General features: G+C 40.8%; 1 protein-coding gene across 2 annotated transcripts; it reads right to left on the reverse strand.

The window, feature by feature from the left end:
- Nucleotides 1-1,484: 1,484 nt before the first annotated feature.
- On the reverse strand, nucleotides 1,485-7,130 carry dbi (diazepam binding inhibitor (GABA receptor modulator, acyl-CoA binding protein)). 2 transcript variants are annotated; one of them, XM_041068966.2, is made up of 5 exons: nucleotides 6,971-7,130; nucleotides 3,302-3,419; nucleotides 2,991-3,053; nucleotides 1,840-1,872; nucleotides 1,485-1,767 (listed from the first exon to the last, which is right to left on the reverse strand). In XM_041068966.2, the coding sequence occupies exons 1-5, from the start codon at nucleotides 6,983-6,985 to the stop codon at nucleotides 1,694-1,696; spliced, it is 303 nt and encodes a 100-aa protein (XP_040924900.1). In that variant the 5' UTR covers nucleotides 6,986-7,130; the 3' UTR covers nucleotides 1,485-1,693. The 2 variants fall into 2 exon arrangements, with proteins under 2 accessions (XP_040924900.1, XP_028993387.1); XM_029137554.3 differs by lacking the exon at nucleotides 1,840-1,872.
- Nucleotides 7,131-11,590: the final 4,460 nt, after the last annotated feature.

Raw genomic sequence — 11,590 nt, forward strand, 5'->3', positions numbered from 1 at the left:
TAAAGGCGGTTCAAGGAAATATTAGAGTTTGACTTTTTTTTGGTAGTGACTATTTTTTGGCCAGCCAGTGTATCTTGAGCCCACAAGCAAACAATCTGGCTATCTGACTGTGGCAGGATATACAGTTCCGATATCTAGTATTGGAGTAAAGAAGCACAGCTGTAGCAGTAAGTAGCTCAGAAAATTTAATTTTATAGGTCCCTGGAAGGATATAGCCCTGGAAAATTTTATTTTGATGATTAGCACACACTCTTCATATTTCTAATAATGTTTTTGGGAAATTGTGACACTGCTAGATTAAAAATAAGGTTTAAAAGTAAATGTTCTATTCTGCCCTTAATGATTCCTTGTGCAATATCTTCTCCTTCTTCTTCACTTACCTGCTGATCTCCCAATGAATCCAATAAATGTAAGCCTGGCTTTGCAGCTGAAGTATGTCCAGTTTCCTGCTTTATAGGGTTGATCTGAATCCTAGGCCATGTGAATCAGCCGTAAAGCAAAACCACTGTTTCTCAGATTATAACAAAAAAGCAAAAGCGACCAAAGAATCCTTCATAAAGTTTGGCTGCTCTGAGGAGGAGAGATTTAAATGGACTACAGATAGTATCTTTAGTTCACCATTGTTCTTAAGAAGTGGATGACTTTACTTAAAAGCTAATTTAGAAAGCAATTTGATTTCTCATCTGCAGTACTCTGACACAGTTCAAGAGTCACTATGAATACAATTTTCAGATCATAGTCCCCTTTGTATTTGTTTAACAATAATTTCAATTAGATTTACGTGATGACACATTGCTGTGGAGTCACAAGGTATTGGTGGCAGTAATGACTTAAAGTGCTTCACCTGCGAGCTTTAGTGTTTAATAGTTTGTAGTGAGTTATACGTTATACTGAATGATTCTTGTGTGTAGTCTCTGACTTGTCTGTAACCTACAATTATACAACTGATTCCTCTTAACAGGATGGAAACAAAATATTGGCTTACAGTAAGTCACGTAAAAACACCCTTACGGTTATTCGCACATCTTTGTATAACTACTGTCTCAAAATAAAAGTAGATCAGAATAAAAGAAACTATCAAAATAAAACCACAGGAACTACACACTCACTAAAAAACTCATAACAGATTACTTCATAATAGAATAGTTGCATATGTACATTCTAATTGGTTGGAACTCATTTGATGGTAAGATTCACTCTGTTTGTCCCAGTGTGTTTTGGCACCTGAGCTAGAAGGCCCAGCTGTGCAGGTATCAGTTTATGTTTGTGGGTATTTGCATCAGTTAAAATGCTTCCTTATTGTGTGCACAGAAATAATAAAGCAATCAGATATTTGGCCCTTATTGTATACACCTCACTCTGGTGACAGAGTCATTTAAACCATACATTTAAATCAACTTACTTAGCATCCAATCTATTGTAATGCATACATTACTGTAGTTGTGCTACTAGAATATAAAAATTAAATCAGAGAGAACCCAGCACACTAAGAGGAAGGACTTTATTGAAATGACAGGATCTGTGCATAATTCAGAACTTTAAAAAAACTGATGCTACTGAACTGAGGACATCAGTGGATATCGCTGGACTTTTGTCTGCACTGGCGTGTATGTGAGATCAGACTCACACTGTAGAAATGTATTCCTAGTCCATCGATCAATTGGCCCAGTTAGTCTGCAGTCATCATCTCAGGTTAAATCCCATACTTCTTTTTTAACTGCTCAGCCAGGTTAATGTACTCATTCATAGCATCTTCTTTGACCTTTCCTAAAAAAGAAAAAAAAATATATTACTAGGGAAATTTGTTCTGTTACGGTCATGCTAGGTACATGAATGTACTTTTTCCTCTCCGCCAAGGTTGGGATTCTTGTACTGAAAACAAAGAGACAAAGAAAGAAATTATGGCCTACAATAAACTTTAAAGCTGCCATAGTGTCTTGGGAGTCATTAATATCTATGTTTTCAGCCTAACTTGATCTTAATCCTTAAAAATACTTTTTTGTGTGTTGGCAGAGGGCACGTAGCTTCTCTGCAGAAGTATCTATAAAATGTGTAAACTTAAACCTTCCTTTAATGTTATGTTCTATTATGTTAACTGGAAGCTAATCTATACACTACCTAGAATCTATCTAGACACTACACAAAACACAAAACAAGCTTATGTTGGTAGATAATTGCTACTGCCATTTATGTACAGTACATAAGCTGGCCACCAATCGTGGCCCAGGAAAAGGACCAGGACTACACCAGTTTAAAGAGTTTAAAGACTTGGGGGATTATTTGCAAGATATCCACGGACTTATCTTTCATCAGTTGAGGCCAACAGTAAAGTAAATTTCACGAAATTTGCACTATATGTAAATTAGGCTTCATGCGTATCAGCAGTAAAATAATGTGTCATGTGCCTCCACAGCATTTACATTGAGATACATCCGCATGTAATGTGCAAGGACAAACTCTTATTGTGAAGAAACCAGATGGTAAACACAGGAAGTTGTTGTCATGAACAAGGCCGTCGCTAAATAACTAAATAAGTCTTTTTTGTGCATTAACACTAATTATCCCGATTGCCTTCATGTCAGACCACTTTTATTTATTTTATTTCCGCTTCTGTGCGGAACCTGTAACATTAACACCTGCACACACGGTCCCACTCAGAGTATTTAAATGAATTAACATATTTATATAGAGGCGTGTCTAAGAAAAATACGCAGATTTATACTTAGTAGAGATTGATACAGTACATCCTGATTGTTTTCTACTTACGCTGTTTTCTGGATTTGCACTTATGAAAACTTTAGTAGGAAATCTACGCAAGTCTTTGTACATGAGGCCCTAGATGCTTATTTTCTACCGTAAAGAAGATATAGGTGAGCTTAACAAATCACACCATTCAAGTTCTATGGACAAAACAAAAGCTGTGCAACAAGTTATATTATTAAGGTACTTGCAATGGTCTAAGTGTTGATTCAAGAAATCAATGGTAGTACCTTTCTGCTTTTCCCAGGCATCCCATTTAGCTTTCCCGGTGAAGTCCAACATCCCTGGGCGAGCTAGAAAGAAGAGACAAAGACAAATACGCACAAAAATGAAAAGCTTTAAGCTGAAAATGTATCTATTACAGTGAATGTACAGTCATCACTTCATCGGTTTATTTCTAAACAATGTTTCACCCACAACAACTTATAACAGTTATAATACAACTACATTTTCACTGCTGAATATAATATAATATTTTGGGGTGATCGACAGTTTCATGAAAAACTGTTTTTGGGTAATCGTGAATAGTTGTGTTCCTCACCTGTATTGACATCACCTACAGTGGCCTGCTTAAACAATGCATAGATCTGCAGCATCTCTTCATTTGTTGGCTTAGCCTTCAGCTGCTTCACCTCCTCTGCTGCTGTATCAAATTTTTTCTACAGACACATTTAGTAACAATTATCATTATTGTATATTGTTTCACACACAGTATTTTCTTACAGAGCCGTAATCTAGGCATTGTTTTAGGCACAAACCACTAAATGAATGAATCAGAATACACTGTGTTGTCCAGCACTAGAATTTAAAAACTGAGTATAAAGTTGTCAGTTGCTGTTTTTTTACCTCTATAAACAGTGCTTACTTGTGAATGTAGGCACTCAGTAGATCCAGAAACAGGGAGAAATAGAATGGAGGCAAGCTAACTCTGACCCAACTAGTACTAATGATTTGCACCTAAATGTTTCCGCCATTTTGGCGAGGACAATGTTTATTCTATGGAACTCCAAAGTGTTCAATATTAAATAATAATAATTAAAAAAAGGACTTTATGCAATAAAAAACTTTTATAAATAAATGAGAGATAATTATATAAACTGACCGTGAAATTATGAAATAATCAAACATTTTCCAAAGTAAGTTTATTATTATGAAATGTTTCATTATGCTGTATGATTATTTTCATAATACAAATTATAACATCTGCCTTTTTATTTAAATCCAGAAGTTTTTATTTCAAAATGTCGTTTTTTTTTATATTTGTCCACCATTGTTTTTCCTCGCATACTACTGTAGTTGTATGAGCCAGAGAACAGTACAGACGAGTTACGCCATAAGAAAAGGTATAAAGCCACCCACAGCAGAGAGCAGGGGTCCGGCAGAGCCAAACGCCGGCATCCTGTAACATACAGCTGAGAACCAGATGCATCGTGTCTCTGCGCCGATAGAAGCGCAACTGAATATCCCAGTGCTGCAATTGATCTACGTCTACGGATTTCTCTTGGATTAAGTTGCGGATTATGCTACTGACTGTGTGTATTTGTTGTGATCAGTTTGGGGTTACATATGTTCAGAGGAGCTGGAAACTAGCTTCAGGATGCCATGGACAAACCAGAAAAAACAGCTGGGACAGAACGGCCAAATGAGCACTGAGTAAGTAATATATTTGACCTTTAATTGTTTTAGCTTGAGCTGTGAAGTTACAAGCTACTAATGTTAGCTTGTGTATTATCTCTGAGTGGCTGGCAGCAATCAATATTCCTACTTCATTTTTTAGGCAATATCAGCTTCACCGCTGCCCATTCCTCTTGGCTGAAGTTGTGGATTCTACTGCTGATGGAGGAACGTGTGTGTTATGGATCATTAGTTTTGTACTGACTGTAACAGAGACATGCTAACAGAAAAAACAGCCGTGACAGAACGGTGGAATGAGCTCCAAGTAAGTAATATATTCAACCATTCACCAGCTTGTGCTGTGAAGTTCGAACACAGTTACGAGCCGCTGCTTCTCGTGTTTTGGTCAGTTAGGCATAACGCTAGCTTATGTTGCTAACATTAGCCTGTGCATTAGCTTTGATTCAAAATAAAAAGCTGCTAAACGACTTAAAAATGATGTCTTTATTCAAACACACACACTCAAATATAACCTTTTGTCGAAAAAAGAAAGCTGTGTGCCCACAGCCCGCAGTGGCGTCTCAGTTTAAGAAAGCAACCTCCTTGCATTTCGGTAGTTTGGATGCGCCAGCCTGTATAAAAAAACAATGTCACATTTACAGCTAGCTGACTAAATAAGCAACACTTATAGGATGCTGCTGTCTTCTCATATGTTAAAATTTGATAGAACTTGCCATAACCCAAATTCACAGGTCTACTTGGGCTACATACACATGACAGGCTCGCTAGTAATTGGAAAAACAGCTGACTCTCACGACTTACTGTTACAGCCAAACCCAAGTTGTACTGAACATTATGTAGCAAGCTAGCGCTACGCTAACAACAAGCTAGCGGCTAACATGGCTAAAATGTGAGCAGAGGTGAATGATCTCAGTAACATATATTATACAATTTGAACCAGAAAAATGCTGGAGAGGCTTGGATTCATCCAAATTGCGTGGTAGCACCTTGCAACAGTGCCTCTCTCTACTGCTGTAGCTGTTACCATCAACTGTTATCATTTAACAGGAGGGAAGCTATCAATTAAGTATCAAGCATGTACTTACAGTACAGGTTGGGGAAGCAGCAAGTGGGTCACGTCTTGTAGGAACAGAGCCCTTGTTCAACCGTAAACCCAGAATTAAATATACCCTCGTTTTCAAAACACTCGGAGGTAAAATGGTGTCCACACATGAACAAGCATTTAGGCAACGGTGCGGGCACTGGTCGATTTACAATAAAAGAAATTCATAGAGTCCTCATGTCTTGCTGCGATTGTAAAATGAAAAGGCTTTGATGCTGGTCATAACAACCAACAACACAGCAGCTTCTGGACCCTAATGGTGCCATGTCAGTTCGTATCGAGTGAGTCGCTGAAAGCAATGTTGCCTTTAGGTTTTGGTGTACGGGTTTGTTTGGGCGGAGCTCAAGCTGGTTCTGTGAGCGGTCTATTACTGTCTAAGTAGACAATAATACAAATATTAAACCGATCAATCTAAAATCGGATTGGATAAAGTAGCAAAACGTGAAATAAGCAGGGAGGGTACTTCTAACACTAACATGTTTTAACATGAAAAAGGCAGCCATATAGATGTACCAGAATGTCCAAAAAGTGGGTTTTGCATGTGCAGGAACCTTTAATTTGAAAAATGTTTGTGATTTCATGGTCAGTTTACATAATTGGCTCATTTATTTATATAGGTATTTCATAATGTCCTATTAGTTAATCTAATATTGAACAATTTGGAGTTCCATTATATTCTGCGCATTCTTTTACTTCATAGTTCAAAGTATCATGACTCAGAATTTAATAACTTTAAAGGTGATTTATTCATCATTGAGAAGGCCTAATACAGAAAATCTGAAAATAGTGATTTAAACTTGCTGAATTCTGTTTGAGCCCCTCTACATGAAGCTTTATTCATTCTCATGTTACATAATAATGTTGGCAGGCATCTATCCAAGAGTAAGAAAAAAACCCTCAGACACTAAGTCTACAACAGTATTACAACATGAAGTAAGGTCACGTGACCAAAGATCAACTTGTTGGCGAAAGGTACTTTGAGCCTTTATGACTGTAGGTGAAGCGTCGGTTCAAAGTTCTTCTGAACAGCACTAAGAATTTACTTTTTGTTTTACAGTTGAACTGGACATTACCAGTTTATTAATTTTACAAGCAGGAGTGCAGTCCTGATGACACTTGTTAAGTTTTTTACAGTACATAATGAACACAATAATAATAAAGACTTATGACACCATAATGCCCGAAGCATAAACAGATGATGAATAAACTTAAGCCTTGCATGAGCGGGTCGTTTTCCTTATCTGCGAACTGTCTTATATCTGTTAAATTGAAATATGGCATAATTATAGAATCAATGACATCAGTTATGGTATTTTATTGTCCATGTGCTCGGTTAAACCAGAGCTCATTTAACGGCGTTACCGTTAATTTAAGCCACCTAGCATTCTGTTTTACTGGCCGGCATAACGGGACACTTAAGGGGAATGTAAACTAACTATCATAGACATTTATGTTGCCCAAAACTCTACATACCTGGAGATCTGACATCTTACTAAAATATTGCTGTGCAGCATACAAACGTCTCGTTGGAAAGTGATGGGTTAATGTCCTTTCGCGTGCTTCTGCTTCTGCTTCTTCTTCTGCTGCTGCGGCGGCGGCGGCTTCTTCTTCTTCTTTCTCGTTTTGAATTGGCGGGTGGCATCTAAGGTTAAGATGCCGTACCGCCACCTACTATGCTGGAGTTTGAACCAAGGCGGATCAACAAGAATATCCTTGAGATAGACAGATAGATGGACGCAGCGACTAATAATATATATATTTAATCTGACTAAAAAATGTGAATAAAACAACATAACTCCATGTCTGACTGAGTATGTACTGCAAACTAAACCTAATGACCTCTTAAATGCATTTCTTGCTGAACTGAACCATTGGCAGTTACACATCTCATGCTCCACTGATTCCTCCACCTGACAATAATCATACAGTATATTCCTGACTGGTGTTTTCTTGTGGTGGGCGATACTGCAAGCTGATCCGATACCAAGTAAATACTGGACCAGTATCACCGATGTCGACACCAATACCGAACGATACGTTTTGACAATTAATGCATTAAATATTTGCTTTAAATTTCATTAGTAATTTAATAAAACCCAGACAAAGTTGAACAGTAAATATAAATATTAATATATTATTATGTCTTTTGTGTAATGTATTATAAAAATAAGGGAAAATAAAAATTATTGGGAAAGCAAATCATACACCACAGAGGTGCGCTTTAAAGATTCTACAATCCTCACGTAACTTCTGCCTCTTTACCCCTCTGTCCGGCCAGAGTGGAATGTCTGTGTAGCCCAATCAGACCGCATGCACCACCTCAACCCTGTTGCCATGTGTGTGTGTGGAGATGTTTACATTCTCACACCTGCATCGCTGTCTAACTATCAGAGAGGAAAGAGCGCTCTCAACAGACAGAGAGACACAACTCCCCGGCCTTGGGTTTGGGAGCTAGAGTCCAGAGTCTATCAGGCAAAGACAACCATTGAACAATCTAGGTGAAATGTCAAATACATGAAACAGAAGTAAGACAAAACATGAGATATTAATTGCAGAGCATAAGTCATAAATCTTATAATAACCGCATAGAATAATGAAGAAACAATTTTTCCATTACAACAGGTTGCCGCTGTTTCATTTTCGGCTTGAAAATATAACCAGACTCTTTCTTGCTTCCATCCTCCTGCTTCATCTTTGTCCGCCTCCTGCTTGTTTGTTTGCTGGCCTGAGTCATTGAGTCACATGAGAGCTTAAAGCAAGAGGGAAGGGGGGGGGGGGGGGGGGGGGGGGGGGTGCTGGAGTGTGTCTGCCTCGCTCTGCCATACCAGCACGTCACTTACGCACAGGCACTTACTTAGAGACGCAGACAGACAAGATAGCTAGGTTGTGTCTTTGACAAACGGCAGCAGTGATAAATTCAACCAAAGTATCAATATTTTTGTTGGGGTATCGATCAATATCAACACTAACACTGGTATCGCTATTAAGATCGATCCGCCCACCTCTACAAATAACCTCCTATCATTTCTTTACAGCCTGATTGCACCTTCCCCTGGAATCATAAAGGAGCAGTAAAACCAACCAGGAGAGAGCAGCACCTAGATAACTAAACATTTGGTCTTTCTAAAGGAGAAATACAGTCAACAGACCAACCACATTTGTTAATTTAACCAATCAGAATAGATACCCACTGGTAAATATGTGAACTGACATGCAGAGCCACACAACTGTGACAAAAGACTAGAGAGTCAAAATTTTAGGTTCTAAATATCATGAAATGATGGAACCAACAGACTTAACAGCTAAAACCGCTCCAGAGCCAATGAACAAACAAGATCTTTAATCTGCGAAATATTATGGGCTGTTATTATGCGGCTCAACATAGAGTCAGACTAGAATGACGAACCCAAAAACAAAACGTGCTCTATAAATAATTTACTACAGGGCACAAAATGGGAAACAAGAAACAGAGCAAATCAATGAATTAAAAAAAGCAAGCATACTAAAAAACAAATACCAAACAAACAAGGTGACACAGAACAGAAATAAGATAATATTTAAACTATTTACCACTTAGTGAAACTATTGGAGTCATTGGAGTTATTGATGTGATGAATCATGATTATGTTTCTGTCACATATTTGTAATACAATAGTTATGCTTAAACATAATGATCTACAAAATGATGAGACTGTATCCAGTTCATTTTCATAAATTTTTCCATACATAAGTCTATGGCTTAAGTTCAGGGAGTACAATAAAAATTGGGCTGATATACAAGAACTTTAACAAACATGTTTGCGGGCAGATTGATCTGATGAATTTTGTGTGTGTAATGTGATGCAACTAAATTGACAGACAGGTGGGACGAAGCTGATCCTTTGCAATTACAACATCATACAGTCCATTTGTTTTTCTAAATATTTGTTTCAAAATTTCAAAACAAAGCCTTATGGTAAGAATCACACCTCACCTTGTATCTGAATCAGTGTAGTGAAGTGTTGTTTATAGAAGTATGACCGAGGCCGACCAAGATGTTTACAGGTCAGTCCAACAGTTGTCCTTGAAGGGAGTCACAATAAGGCGAAGAGGATAGATAGAGGCACAGCTGGTGAGCTAGATTGGACCCGGGAAGGGAGGGGTGAGGGAGAAGGGACAGAGTAATACACAGCCAAAATTAATACATTTTAACAATCCATGACTAATTTGTCTAGATCAATACTCCAGTCTCCAGAACTCAGGGCTTCTTCGCCTCTTGTGGGACCATGGGTCACCCGTGACATCTCCTCTAGCCTGTCAGACAAGGCTGTCACCATGTTCACCAAGTGTTCTGTCTGTCTGCAGATGTTATCCCTCAGTCTCTTGTCTTCCTCCGAACGGGCTGAGATCTTATTAGTCAGTCCTGCAATCCGGGCATCCGAACGAGCTGAGATGTTACAGATCAGTGCCTCAATCTGGGTCATCCTCTGATGCAAATCATCCGAACGAGCTGAGATGTTAATTATCAGTCCTTCAATCCGGGCAATCCTCTGGTGTAATTCCATCAGCCGAGTAACCATGGCCCCCGTCGGCGTTTGCAGCTCCACAGCCGGTGGACACGCCAATGAGCCGGCCACAGATTTTTCAATCTTTCCAATCTTCCGATAAAGCAGGGCACCACCAAAGCCAATCATGAGTAGCCCAGTTATCAAAGTCCAAAATATGTATAGATCCTCTGCATCCTCGATGGACAGAGGCTCCAGACACAGGGGACACCAGGAATCCCACGCGTCCCGCACGTAGCCGGAGGCAAAAGTCCCCAAGGGGTAGATTGGTTCTCCCGGAGATTCTTTCCTTTGATCTTAGAATTACTCTAATTACCGTGCGTGTTGCGTTTTTGTGCACAGGTCAAAGGATGTGGCGGAATGAAAAGCGTGTGCTTATCATTTCAAGTGCGTATTGTCACAGTCTCTGGCCCTGCTCCTTGTTCTATTTTGAGTCATTGCGTCGTATGTACTGTCTGTGTATGACCCTGCCTGATCTTGACTCTGAGTTGAAATAAATCCTTCGTGTTATTCATATCCCAGCTTGTCCGTGCTGTGCATGTGGGTCCGCCGCCTTTGACGTTCTGACAGAACAATCTGGCCAGAATCGGACCCAGACGGTTTTCAGGTGCAGACTCAGTCGGGAATTTTTTTGCTTTTGCCTTTTCGCGTGCGGAGGAGGATTAAGCCGTGGATTTTTCGTGCGCCGAATTACCCAGCGACCTCCGCAATTATTTTAAGATTCTTGCGGAGGATTATCGGAGGGCGCCCGACCCGGCGGCCCAGCGAAGCGCCGTGCCCCAGTGTCCGTCACCTCTACGAGCGGATGTGTGCGCAGCTCGGAGAGTTAGACAGCGCGCTCAGCACCACACCAGCCCCCACGCCGTCCGCTCGGATTACGCTAGCCCTGGTCGCATCTCCGATGCTCCGACATGTTCCGCTCCAGTCTAGTCGGGTTCGGCTCAGGTTCCAGTCCAGTCGTGTCCCGCTCAGGTTCCCGTCCAGTCGGGTTTGTCTCAGGTTCCAGTCCAGTCGGGTTCCGCTCAGGTTCCAGCCCAGTCGTGTCTCGCTCAGGTTCCAGCCCAGCCGTGTCCCGCTCAGGTTCCAGCCCAGCCGTGTCCCGCTCAGGTTCCAGTCCAGCCGGGCTCTGCTCAGTTTCCAGCCCAGCCGTGCTCTGCTCAGTTTCCAGCCCCAGTTCAGTCGTGCTCTGCTCAGTTTCCAGCCCCAGTTCAGTCGTGCTCTGCTCAGTTTCCAGCCCAGCCGTGCTCTGCTCAGTTTCCAGCCCAGCCGTGCTCTGCTCAGTTTCCAGCCCAGCCGTGCTCTGCTCAGTTTCCAGCCCAGCCGTGCTCCGTTCAGGCTCCAGCCCCAGTACAGTCGTGCTCTGCTCAGGGTCCAGCTCAGCCTTGTCACGCTCAGGTTCCAGCTCAGCCTTGTCACGCTCAGAGTCCAGTCCAGCCTTGTCACGTTCAGGATCCAGTCCAGCCGGGCTCGGCAGCTGCAAGCAGCACTGCCGGCTCCAGTGAGGAGGTTGCGCTTGTCGCAGTGTCTGCTGCGATTCCCGCCGACCTCC

Source organism: Betta splendens, chromosome 21, assembly GCF_900634795.4.
Source record: "Betta splendens chromosome 21, fBetSpl5.4, whole genome shotgun sequence".
NCBI lineage: Eukaryota > Metazoa > Chordata > Actinopteri > Anabantiformes > Osphronemidae > Betta > Betta splendens.